The following is a 13981-nucleotide window of genomic DNA, read 5'->3' as shown; positions in this document are numbered from 1 at the left end:
TTTCAGTTGAATATTGACAATTTATTTATCATCAATATGCAGATATTGAAATATTTAAACCAGCCTGTCTTCCTCATTAAGGTACACATATGATAATAAACAGGCACTTTTGATAAATAGTTCAGTGAATGCACATACAAAGAAATTAAAAAAAAAAATAAATATAACATGATGAAACAAGGTATTTTTTTTTGTTTTATTACAACTTAAGCTCACAGTCAAACAAGCTTTACTTGCTCATATCAAAAGAGCACGATGTTAAAATTCTCACAGATTTTTAATATTACATATACATTATATATACACACATACACATATAATATGTTTGTATATATGTATTCATATATGTATATATATATTTATTTATATATATACACATATATATAAACATATGCCACATGTATATATGTCCATGTATTTATACATGTTTATATATATATATATATATATATATATATATATATATATATATATATATACTTATGTATGTGTGTATATATGTGTATGCGTGTGTGTATAAATATATATATACACGCACATGCATACACACAGACATATATATATCATTTTGGGTTTTACAAAAATGATATTGATAAAAGCTTTATTCCAAAATATATTAAAAATAGAAGTCAGATTGGTGGAATAGGCAGTAAGAAACTCTATAAGGATGGAATAGTGAGTTTTATTGAAAATTCTCTCTTTTTTTTATTTCTTTATTTTAGAATCTTATTAAAAGATTTAGAAAGTATAGGAATGTCTAAATCTGGAATGTATTTAAAATTTAAATTTCTTATTAAAAAACAGACAAAAAAATGTATTTTCGAAGTGTTGGAGTGGAGGAAGAACAATGAACATTATTATTTTTATTATTATTATTATTATTATTATTGTTGTTATTAATCATTATTATTATCATTAACTCTTGGGTTTTATAAAAATCATGATTATGTATAAACTAGTTTCTGTAAATATTTTATGCTATAATGAAATAAGGCAAAATGAATGAATAAATAAAATAAAAACCCAAAACAGAAAAAATCTCAAAAAAATAAAAATAAATCAATCAAAATAAAAACCAAAAGAAAATCAATAACAGAAGGTTTAACTCAAAATTCAAATTGACACTTTTTTCTGAAAGATCTGCTTAAGTTTGCAGATTAATTAATAAATCATCATTGGTAATCCACAATTAGATATGTATAAAGCATGTAACATAAACCTTAGTTTAATTAATTCATTATTTAATCACTGGACTCATTAAGGTTCAGCTGTCACATCTCTTTCTCTCACTCTTTCACAATATACATGCACATGTATACATAGACACTCATATATACACACACATACACATTCATATATATACACACACATACACATTCATATATATGCACTCACATATACTCTCACATACTCATATACGCATTCACATGCACATATATACACACTCACATACACACATATATACACACTCACATACACACATATATACACACTCACATACACACACATCTATCTATCTATCTATATATATATATATACACAGACATACATATACATATATATGCATATAAGGAAAACTATTATTAATAGACTAGGATAAATTTACTCATATACACATGCACATATTGATTTTAGTTTCAGCTATAAGCTGCTAATTTAGATGAAGAATGGTGAGATTGAGTAACATTCATGCCATTTCACAGCATTTATTGTAAAAGAAAGGAAATGGCTTGAGATGACAATAGAAATGACATCACATCAGTGCTGTAAATAGCTAACACTCACCTATACACACTCACACATGTGTGTGCGTATATATATATATATATATATATATATATATATATATATATATATATATACAATAAATCATATTGCATATGATTTAATATATGTTGTGTGTGTATATATGTGTGTTGTCATGATATATACATAATATAGATATAAAATATATGTACATATATACAATATGTATCATTTGCTTCTTTAAATATATCAATTTATTATATATATAACAAATGTTACATAACATTAAATAATAAATACATTAACATATCTGAAAAAACAAATGATTATACACACAATGTCATTTACATACACAAAGACAATGTACATATGTATATATATAATATTATCATGTACTTCTTTATTTAATCTTATTTTCATAAATATATAAACAATTACCTAATAAAAATTAATCATTCAAACTTCTTACATTTTACAGAGGCAATAATAAAACGTATCCCCCCCACCAAACAAGAAAAAAAAAAGTAACAGCTAAGCACAATCCAGATAATTATCCTTTTAATAAACTGAACAAATTCATTATCATATTTCATTTGACATGTATTCGTTAAAAGAGAATCAAGTAATATTATTCTTTAAAATGTTGCTCTTTGTGAAAAAGTGAGAATGGCACAAAAGTTACTAAAAACTTTTCTGCTAATAATTTGGCACAAATTTAAATCTTACTTGATAAAAAATTTCCAATGTTTTATTGGTTACATAAATTATTTTGTTTTGTGGAGGTATGATAAAAGAAAAGGAAATTGATACTTATGCTTTTATTATAAAAGTTATTATTAACTAAGGACTTTGAAAATGTTTACCTATCACTTTCCTAATTTCAGATATTTCCCTTTCAAAATTCTGCATTGGTGATTGTCTTTTAGGGATTCTGTCTAGAAATGGTGGAATGTATGTTTCAATAGCATGATGTAATGATTTCTCTCCTTTTTCTATATATATTTTTTTAATATTGATTTCTGTGGTTTAAATATAAAGCAATTTTATTGTAGTAAAGTGGTGACTGCAGTTGAGTGCATTGATCTAGTATAGCACTTGTTGTTGGTATCATAATAATTAGTATTATTATTTCTTTGACTCATCCCTATGCTAGAGGAATAAAGGCAAATATCAATCCCTGGTTACAGTTGAAACTGGAAGAGTAAGGACTGGAACTAAATACAGTTATAATAGCTGTTGAATAAGAGATGAACTGCGCAGTATCCAACTCAATATATAACAGTTCCTGCCCAGCTTTTGTCTGTCTTGGCCATAGCACAGCTTTGTTGATAGGTAATATTGAAACATAGTTTATCTATAAGATAATCCAAAGTTCAATAGAGGATTTCAGAAAGCTATAGATTAGAAAAAATACTCTTATGCATCTTTCAGATTTTTGTTTCTGATTTCCTCTGTGGGATATCTTCTACAAAAAATATTAATTTGATTGAACTAACTATTAAAAATTGGATTCTTAATTTGCAAGGATGAAGACATATTCTGATTGCATTGTTCTGAGAAGATTGCTAGTACTTTATTCAGTTGATTTTCCAAGATTTAAAAAGCAAAGTTAATGATGGTGAGATAGATACACGCAATGAAGGCAGAGTTATGAAAAACTAAACACAGAAAGAAAGTTGATTTAGTTTACTCAACTACTATTGCTATTCACTTGTTGTCCGGGTTTGATTATTATAATTATTATTAACTTTTTATTGTAATTACACAATAATTTTCTTTGCTAGACTTTGTAATAATAAAGTTGCATTTTTAAAATTATAACTGGAAGCTTTAATATAGATGATAAGAAACAAAGCAAAAAATATCCACTCTTAATTTTTCTCTTTCGCACTCTCACACACTCAGAGGTGTTGTAGCTATTATTGCACTTTAATCTTCCTGATATGTTTTGCTTTTGAATACAAGCATTTGAAATCCACATTTACGTGGCTCTACTCTTTCTGATTTTGTATATATATGTTATATTTAGTATATATATATATATATATATATATATATGTATACAATAAACAAAACATATCTATTTATGACATATATAAGATATAACAAATATATATATATTCTAATCATAAATAGATTATATATATATATATAATGTATTTATCTGGATATATATATATTTAATATTTCAGACATTTTATATTATAAATATATTATTATATATATATTAATTTGTTACATGTATATATATATATATATATATATATATATATGCATACACATGCACATCCATTAATGAAAACAGTATACTTTATATATATATGTATATATATAATGTTATACCATTGATACCATATGTGAGTGTATATATATATATGTATACATGAAGTAATAGAAAAAAAAAGAAATGAAGGCAGTAAGAAACAAGGGATTAGTTTGAATAATTTTTTTCCAATTTTTATGCACATCTACACTTGTTAAAGTCTGCACCACATATACATGACAGTATAAAATATCTGTTTTGGAGATCACCAAGAATATTTTTGTCCAACGTTCAGTTTCTCTGTGAATTCTAACAGGCAGGAACAGCAGTGGCAGCCGGAGTGGAAATAGAGCAAACATCATTCAATGTTGAATATTATGTCTGAAAGATTATTTTTTTCATTTTAGAAAACAGAAAAAAAGATAGATAGATAGATAGATAGATAGATAGAGAGAGAGAGAGAGAGAGAGAGAGAGAGAGAGAGAGAGAGAGAGAGAGAGAGAGAGAGAGAGAGAGAGAGAGAGAGAGAGGGATAGAGAGAGAGAGAGAGAGGGATAGAGAGAGAGAGAGAGAGCAAGAGAAAGAGAGAATGAAACAACCTTTTTTAAATTTGTTTTTTTTTTTAAATTATAGCATGGTTAATTGGTTGAGGGACCAGATTTGAATTAAGATTGGTTAGTCTTTTATTGAATGAGAAAGAAGAGAGAAGTACAAAGTTCACCATACATGCCTTCACACGAAGTTCACCATATACACGCACATGTACCAAATAAGTAAACCACATACACACATGCATACAAGTGGGATTTCAAAGCAACATTTAACTGCAGACCATTCAGAGACTTTCACTATTGATTGGTTGTTTTGATAGATGCTAACACAGGTGTTAATTCACTCACGTCATGACAGGAATCAGGGAATGGTTATCATTTATCTTGGCACTGGTGGGTTAACAAGTAAGTAGGGAGGTGGGTGAAGATCAAGGAAATGGTGTGTAGAGTGAACTGGTAATGTTAGAAAGGAGGTGTACTGAAAGAGGGAGGGAGGGAGGGAGAGAGAGGAAGAAAGATATGTTGGTATGAATGGAAATATATTAACAGGAATAAAGTTCACCGAAGGTCAGAGATATTGTTTTCAGATCCAAATATATTAATGAGTTGTTCTTCATAAGTTTCTATGTTTCTCTTCATAATTTCCATGCAAGGGCCCAAAAGGCGTTCAAATGCTCCAACACTTAACACTGAAAAAGAAAATGAAAATTTTAATTGAAATGTAAATTTATTGAAAACTTAATTCTTGTTTTTCAAATAAATGTCACATTAGCTAATTACAACCTACCACCAATTGCAAAGTTAGGACAGAGATGGAAGGGAACCTGAATTAATTCCATGGGAATGGAATTTAGTTAAAACTTCTTTTGGTTTGGCAACAACTTTGGAGTTGTTAGATTAGGCATATTTTTAGAAGAAAGAGTTAAAGCCTGTGATAAATAATTAAATTGGACTGGACATGGACAACATGACAAAAGCAGTGATCTCTGTATATGTGTCACAGTCAAGATTGTCAGATGAGTCAAGGATCTGTTTCTGTGAGGCCCTCTTGCCGACTACCTTCATAACAAATGACACCTTTCTCAGCATGGCTGGTGACTTTACTACACATTGGACAACAGCATGCTGCTACTCCAGTGTATATGGAGGCTATAGTTATGGTACGAGGAATGCACAGAGAAGGAAACTCTTGAAATTATACAATACAAATGCCCTAACCATTTGCAGCACCAGCTACAAGAAACTAGCCAGCCACCTGATCACTTACCATTTATGTAAATGCAGAAGTTAAGACAGACTTTACACTCAATTAAAAAAGGAAAAGATAAATGACTGTGAATATTAAGTCATTCTCTGATGAAGAATGCATCACTCAATGTAGCTTTGTGATTATTGATATAATTAAAGCTAGATAGACTCAGAGAAACATAACGACCTGGAGAAGTCGAAAGACTTCTCAGCCAGTACTAAGAGATCATATGTTGAGAAGGAGGAAAAAAAAAAAACCTATAATATTGAAGACGACTGGAAGTTTCAATGAAATAATCTGCTATGGGCCACAGATCAAAGTTCCAGCAAGATATAGTGGTAGCGTATGTAGTACAGTACATAGAGCCATAAAAACCTATGAGAATAGAAAGAATGAAAGAAAGGTGGAACAAAGAACAATATAATTGGTTAGAAGAAAAGCTGGAAGTCAAGTATACGTAGCATAGAGAGAAGTGGTAAGTAAACGGTTTGCCAATGTTCTGTGATATGAGAATTAGATGTGTGAGGTGTTCTGAATTCAAAAGCAATGTTTCAGTATGAATCTAGGAGTTGTTGACAAAAAGTGTGCTCATAATGATAATAGCACACTAACCCTTATAGATACCCGGAAGAAAAGAGGTATGAAAAACCTACTGCAGGGAGTTGCTGATGAGAGACTACCCAAAAATTGATTTGGTAGTTATATGGTTGAAATGACCATTAAAGATAAAAAAGGCAAGTAAGACTGTCTCACTTATCTATTTTCCTTAATGCTCATTTCAAAAAGAAGACAGAACTACTGTTACCTGGGAAGTTACCATATCTGATATGCATAACAGTAGTTGGTAGGAATTCCATATGGTTTAACTATAAGGAGCATAAAAGGTGCAGGAGATATACAAATAAAGTGATAAAGAACATCAGATGTAGCAGATAAGCAAGATCTGTTACCCAGGTGACCAAATTGGCACTGGAGGGGAATGTTTTGAAAGTAGAGTAGCCTGAATAGGAAGAGGGTGAATAATGTTCAAGTAGAAAGAAAGGGCTTCTCTGTTCCAATTTTCAACCTAAATGTAATCTTATATGTATCTCTAAAAAGATGCAATGGTCAGTGCTAGAGGGTCTGTGGTCATTAGAAAGAGTTGTTCAATTAGAACTGAATGGGGTCCCAACAACACCAACACTTCATACAAACATTAGAAATATACTGAGAGATATTGGAAATGTCATTTACCTGCAAATCTGGAATGTCCCATTGATGTGGCCGTTGCTGCCCTCGGTTTATGAGTAAGTAAAGCTAGTTCTGTAAGAGAGAGGTGAAACATTAGAATTCAGTATATGTGTGTGTGTGATTCAACACACACACACACACACACACACACATATATATATATATATATATATATATATATATACATATATACTTACACAAACAATACACACACATACTTACAAACATATACACATATATATATATACATACACAAACATATACACATATGTATACATACACAAACATACACACACATGTATACAGACACATATATGTATATGTACACAAACATATACACACACACACACATCATCATCATCATCGTTTAACGTCCGCTTTCCATGCTAGCATGGGTTGGACGATTTGACTGAGGACTGGTGAACCAGATGGCTACACCAGGCTCCAAGCTGATTTGGCAGTGTTTCTACAGCTTGTGGCCCTTCCGTCTGGCATTCGGCATGATAGATTGCTAGCCACTACAGACATTTTTTTTCTCTCCTTGTTTCTGTGTTCCTTTCTGTGGAAGAGCGTTGGCTCGAAACATTAAAGACTTTTCCAATTCCTGAGCATTATACTAATACATCTGTTTGTTTTCTACACCGCCTGTCTTTGTCGTTTGTTTTTTTTGTGAATTCTCCCTATATATACACACACACACACACACACACACACACACACAAGCATATATAAAGTTACAATCTAAATAATCAAGAAAAAGTATTAAGCCCCAACTAAACATACATACATACTACATATATACATACAGACATACATACATACATGCATACATGCATCCTGTGTCTCCTGGATTTTTTTTTTAAATAGGATACTGTGTCCCTGTATGTCAATAGAACCAGCAGAAAAAGATTGGCATAAAAAAAGACATCTGATCATAAAACACTGTCTCAAAAAGTCCAATCCAACTCCTACCAGCATGGAAAAGCAGATGTTAATAAATACTCATAAGAGAAAGAGTATTGACTCACCACCAAAATAACTGCCTTTACCACATCTTTTAACTTCTACTGATTCATCTCCCTGTCATGAGAAAAATTCAGATTTAAGGTTAAAAGGGTTATGCAATAAAGTTTGTATGCCTATACAACAGATATTAATAATTCATAGAAGTTAAAACATTTTGCAAATACCAATTAAAATTAATACAGATAACAAATGAGGATAGGTAACGAAGTCTCAAGTTGAGAGGGAAAGCATAAGAATATGGTGAAGTTCCTGACTTTCTCAAGAATATTATTCAAGGCAGTGAGCTGGCAGAATCATTAGCATGCGGGACAAAATGCTTAGTGGTATTTCATCTTTTGTTATGTTCTGAGTTCAAACCCCACCGAGGTCGACTTTGCCTTTCAGCAAAAATTATAATAGCACAAATCAGTTTGAGAAGTTGACTACTGCTTCTTTAGTCAATGTAAAGAGACAACTAAATAACAAGGTGTTTTGTCCATCAATTCAACGATTCTGTCACCAGAAAGGACTGATAGATGAATTAGGAAGGAAGGGGCGATGTCATACTTGGTAGTAGGATGATGAAAATTGTATGCCGAAAAAAATAAATCAAACAGCGTTTCAACTATGTGTGAATATATGTGTGTATGTAAAAGGGTGGTATGTGAATGTGCGTGTGTGTGTGTGAATGAATGAGTGCATGTGTGTGTGTGTATGTGTGTATATGTGTACATGTGTGCACACAATGGAAGTGGGATGGTTCATCTTTGTTCGTTTAGTATTTGGGTTTAATTTTTGATTTGGTTGAATCTTCATTGGTTTTTTTTTTGTTGGTCAGTTATTTTTAGCGTTTTGATAGAAAAAGTCATTCTAAAATTGTTTTCTAACGTAAGCGTGCCCAAACAAATCGGATGCTTACACAGAGCAGGTTTTACAGCCACATCGTCCAAACCGACTGTGTGAAACCAAGCATAGCTGCTAGTGTGTACGTGTGTATATATATATATACACACACACACACACACACACACACACACACACACACACACACACACACACACACACACACACACACACTCACATGGCACTTTTCTATTTGTCAACTAAATTCACTCAGAAGGTACTAGTCAGCTTGAAGCTCTAGTGGAATATACTTGTCCAAGGTGCCGCATAATATCAGTAAATTTGAATCCACACAGTTGCAAAGCAATATCATATCCATGCCTGCAATTAACTGTTTCTGCTCCTATTTGATGCTGTTGAAGGAAACTTTTGCAATGTTCATATTGCAGGATGATTGTGGAAATTTCTTTCCATGGATGTGGAAGCTGCATTCTTTTATCTGTTTCTTGTTTCAGTCACTGGATTGCAGCCATGTTTGGGAACCCCGTTGAAGGGTTTAGTCAAAGAAGTCAACCCCAGTACTTATTCTTTTAAAGCCCAGTATCTCTTTTATTGAGATGTTAAGTTATGGACACAAAAAAACCCAACACTAGTTGTGAAGCAGTAGTGGGGGACAAACACAAATGTACTCACACTTAGATATATATACATATATGTGATGGTTGGGAAGCAAGCTTTTTAACTGCACAGTCACACTTGCACCCTGTATAGTGTAAAATATTTAAATAAAAGTGCAGGCGTGGCTGTGTGGTAACAAGCTTGCTTCCCAACTATTTGGTTCCTAGTTTGGTCCCACTTTGTGGCACCTTGGACAAGTGTCTTCTATTATAGCTTTTGGCTAACCAAAGCTTTGTGAATGGATTTGGTAGATGGATGATGGAAACTGAGAGAAGCTTATCACCACCATCATCATCATCATCATCATCATCATCATTTAGTGTCTGTTTTCCATGCTGGAAAGGGTTAGATGGTGTGATAGGAACTGATAATCTGGAGAGCTACACCAGGCTCCAGTCTGATTTGGCATGGTTTCTATGGCTGGATGTCCTTCCTGTATATATTGTATATCTTTGTGCCTGTGTTTGTCTCCCACCAATTTTTGACAACTGGTGTGTTGGTGTTTTTACATCCTATTAACCTAGTAGTTTGGCAAAAGAAATTATAGAATAAGTACCAGGCTTCAATAAAAAAAAATATACTGGGGTTGATTCATTTGATTAAAAATTCTTCAAGGTGGTACCCCAGCTACTGTCTAAGGACTGAAGAAAGTAAAAGAGAAGAGGCTTAAATAGCTTGTGGAGTAAAGTGGAGCAAAGATAACTTGACAGAGTAGAGGTGGAGTGAAGAAGACCCTAACCCTAACCCAATAAAGTGGAGCAAAGCAAAACAGAGCAGTTGAGTTGGTGTGAGAAACACCTAATGAAATGCAGGTGGAGTGAAAATGCAGAAGAATGGATGTGGAGCATAGGTGGAGTTATGCAAATTGGAGTGGCCTAAGTACTTGTGGAGTAGAGATGGAACAAAGAAGACCTAGTAGAGGTGCAGTAAAGAAGTTGAGGTAGAGTTCAGTCAAAAGATATACTATCAGGGATATAGCTGCAGTCTGTGATATGCAATGTATTTCCAAACATTTTTTTTGCTGCATACAACTTGAAAATAAAAAATACTTATTTTCTCATTTACCTTTTTGACAGTGATACTGACTTCTCCATCTTCCACAAAATACATGCAGTTTGCATCATCTCCCTAAAAGTAAGTAAATCAAGGCAAAAATTTGAGCTTCACAATTATCAAATAAAATGTAATTAAACAAAGTTCAACAGAGAAAGATGAAAAGGGCAAAAAAGAGACAAAAAACAAAAATCAATATTAATCAAAAAGGGATTTCATTATTTTTCTTTCGATATTGAATTTTCTTTTCTTTCTCTGAATTGAATATCTGATTCAAGATCCAAAGCAAATACACACAACAACATTGTTAGCTCCACCAAGGTTGAATTCTGTGCAAGCTTCATAATTATAACAGACTCTATGTACTTCTAACACAGCTCAGCTGTGTATTCAGCATGATGCATTTTTGCCTGAAGTTGCAAACAGCATATATATATATGTATATAAATAAATAAGCATACACACACACACACACACACACACCATCATCATCATCATCATCATCATCATCATTTAACGTCCATTGTCCATGCTGGCATGGGTTGGACGGTTTGACTGGGCTGGCCTGCTGAAAGGCTGCAACAGACTCCAGTCTGATTTGGCACGGTTACTATGGCTGGATGTCCTTCCTAATGCCAACCACTCCGAGAATGTAATGGGTGCTTTTATGTGCCACTGGCATGGATGCCACGGGATGCATTTATGTGCCACCAGCATGGGTGCCAGTTTGCATGACACCGGGATGCATTTATGTGCCACCAGCATGGGTGCCAGTTTGCATGACACCGGGATGCATTTATGTGCCACCAGCATGGGTGCCAGTTTGCATGACACCGGGATGCATTTATGTGCCACCAGCATGGGTGCCAGTTTGCATGACAGCCTTATCTATCATGATTACGATTTTGTGAGTGTTGTATGTGTAATGGAGTGGTGTCAAACTGGTGAGTAGTCACTGTTTGATTTGGTGGTGAGAGGCAAGGTGACAAGTGTGTGAGTGCATAGATCTTGCTGTTTGTACATATGTGTTTGTGTGTGAGTGCCTTGGTGTTGTGGTGCATGTATGTATGTGCTTTTGTGAGTGGGCCAAAGTGTGTGTGTGAGGGCATGTGTGGGGGCATGTGTGTGTGTGAGTGTGTGAAGATGTGTGTATTGGTGTGTGTGTGTGTGTGTGTGTGTGTAAATACATATGAGTGTGTGTGAAGGTATGTATATGGGTGTGTTTGGGTATATGGGAGGATGTGTGTGTCCCCGCACGCGCACGCATGTGTGTGTGTTTGTATGCATTTCTATGATCTTTACTTTATGGGCACTTTTCCAGGCTTTCGTGGCTCAGGTAGAATACGTTGAAGTAGATTTTCTCTGTAAAGGTATTTGTGTAAGAAACTATTGTTTGACTGCTTAAAGAGTGATTATTTAAATGATTATAAATAATTAGGTCCAGTGCCTGTTCAGGCAGTCAGACCATAGCACAATCATAGATATATATACATACATTTACATATACACAGATATGCATATATGTACACACACATTCATACATACATGCAGAAACATAAACACATGCAGAAACATAAACACATATTTTTTAAAAATAGAATCCAAAGGCTTATTATGCACATACATAATCACCTCTATACTTGGCCCACCCTCAACATCCTGTGAACTTTTAAGAGTCACCATTGTGCCTCTGCTGTATACAAGTTTTCTCCATCTGCTACGGTTGTGAGAATTGTAGTCTCCACTAATGACTTGTTTCTCCATTCCAGGATGTTGTCTTTCCATCTCTTCTTCTATTCACATCTCCTTTTTCATTCCTTCATTGTTCTTTGAAAAATGGTTTTTGCAGTGCCACTGGATCTTGTTACTGACAGCTGTACCATTCTTAGCTTTCTTTCCTTCACTATCATGAGAATTTCTCCATGATGGGTAGTTCCATTGTGATGCAGGATAGTGTTACAACGCAACTCAGCTCATTTGTGATGTGGTCCAAATGGGAAATGCTTAACATGATGTGGTAGCATCTCATTTTCAACCCACACAACATGTGGGTTGGAAATGAGATTACCACAACCCACACACTGTGTGTGTAGAAATGAGTGTATAGAAATAAGTGTGCCTTGAAGACAACTAGGGAATAATTGACTGAAGTGAGAAGCTGAAAGTTGATGGTAAGAGTTTCCAGAAATTTCTCCTTACAGAAATGACAAATGTTTTCACTTACCTGTCTTAGTACCACTTCACCATCTTCAAAGGATTGTGAATGTAAAGCATCAGCAATGTTTAACTTTTCATAATTCTAAGAGGAAAACAAATAGACAGACAAACATCAGCATTAAAATACCATGATATGAACTTCACATGTCAAAAAGGTCGAAATGAATTTTTAGTTCAGTTAGAATTATCATATCTAATGTGGTGAGTATTAAAAATCTGGTAGAATTCTGTTATAAGCATGCCATATGACACCTCATAACTTTTCTAACGTTCAGAATTTTCAGAAATTTTTTGCAAATTTGTATTCTACACAGGAATTCCCACAACTATGAACAAAATAAATTTTTAATTTTTCGAAATATTTTTGCTTTAAATTTTTTAAAAAAGTTTTTGGAATTCTTTTTTTAAAAATCACTGTTTAAAATATGAACAGTCTGAATTTTTGGCTTAAATCCAAGCAGTAGACCATTAAATGTGTTTATGGGGAGAAATATATTGAAAAGCATCAATATTCAGACTGACTAACAAATGTGGAGAGTATGAGGTAGTCATGAGATGTGATAAAAGTAACAGCTAAATAGCCCTTAAATCATGCACCAAAAATGTTCCTTTTGGTTTTGCATAATTGTATGCATTACTGTGTGTAGAACACAAATTCACAAAAATTTTGTGCAAGTTCCAAAAGTTATGAAGGGTTATATGGCATGTTTAAAGCAGAATTTTGCCAAAATCTAATCTAAAAGGATAAAATGCTAAGTTGATCGCGACAGGAATTGAACTCACAATGTAAAGAGTCACAACTAAATGCAACAATGATTTTGCCTATAAAGTGAAATCACTGATATTATTACTCAGATACCATCTACATGAAAAACAAAAGTAATGTCAGGGCAAATATACTTAGTGTTGTGATAATCAAAAATGTATGTGTTTTGTTCTTATTAATCCTCCTCAGCGAAGCATACATTAATACCCAGTGAGAAAATGATAGCATTATTTCCATGTTAAATATTATGTCAATGGTGATGTTATATATGTATGCTTTGTTGAGGAGGACTAATAAGAGCAAAACATGTACATTTTTGACTATCACAACACTAAGTATATCAGCACTGGCATAGCTCTTGTTTTTCATGTAGATGGTGT

The 13981-nt window shown here is 33.2% G+C and overlaps 1 protein-coding gene across 3 annotated transcripts in view; it reads right to left on the bottom strand.

The window, feature by feature from the left end:
• LOC106880932 (cAMP-dependent protein kinase type II regulatory subunit) overlaps nt 1-13981 on the bottom strand; it is a 147614-nt gene continuing 133633 nt past the window's right edge. Inside the window, exons 10-15 of one of the 3 annotated variants that reach the window (XM_089351937.1) lie at nt 12843-12917; nt 10631-10693; nt 8068-8119; nt 7043-7111; nt 5123-5249; nt 1-4390 (exon numbers count right to left, since the gene is read on the bottom strand). In XM_089351937.1, coding sequence (XP_089208063.1) covers nt 4372-4390; nt 5123-5249; nt 7043-7111; nt 8068-8119; nt 10631-10693; nt 12843-12917 — 405 coding nt within the window. In that variant the 3' untranslated portion in view covers nt 1-4371. Of the gene's footprint in view, nt 4391-4455; nt 5250-7042; nt 7112-8067; nt 8120-10630; nt 10694-12842; nt 12918-13981 lie in introns of those variants that run through there. The other 2 variants (XM_014931105.3, XM_089351938.1) reach the window with 2 other exon arrangements.

This window comes from Octopus bimaculoides, chromosome 5, assembly GCF_046866305.1.
Source record: "Octopus bimaculoides isolate indiv1 chromosome 5, ASM4686630v1, whole genome shotgun sequence".
In the NCBI taxonomy this organism is placed as follows: Eukaryota; Metazoa; Mollusca; class Cephalopoda; order Octopoda; family Octopodidae; genus Octopus; species Octopus bimaculoides.
Note: the sequence above shows the minus strand (reverse complement) of the source record. Positions and strands in the feature narration are given on the sequence as shown.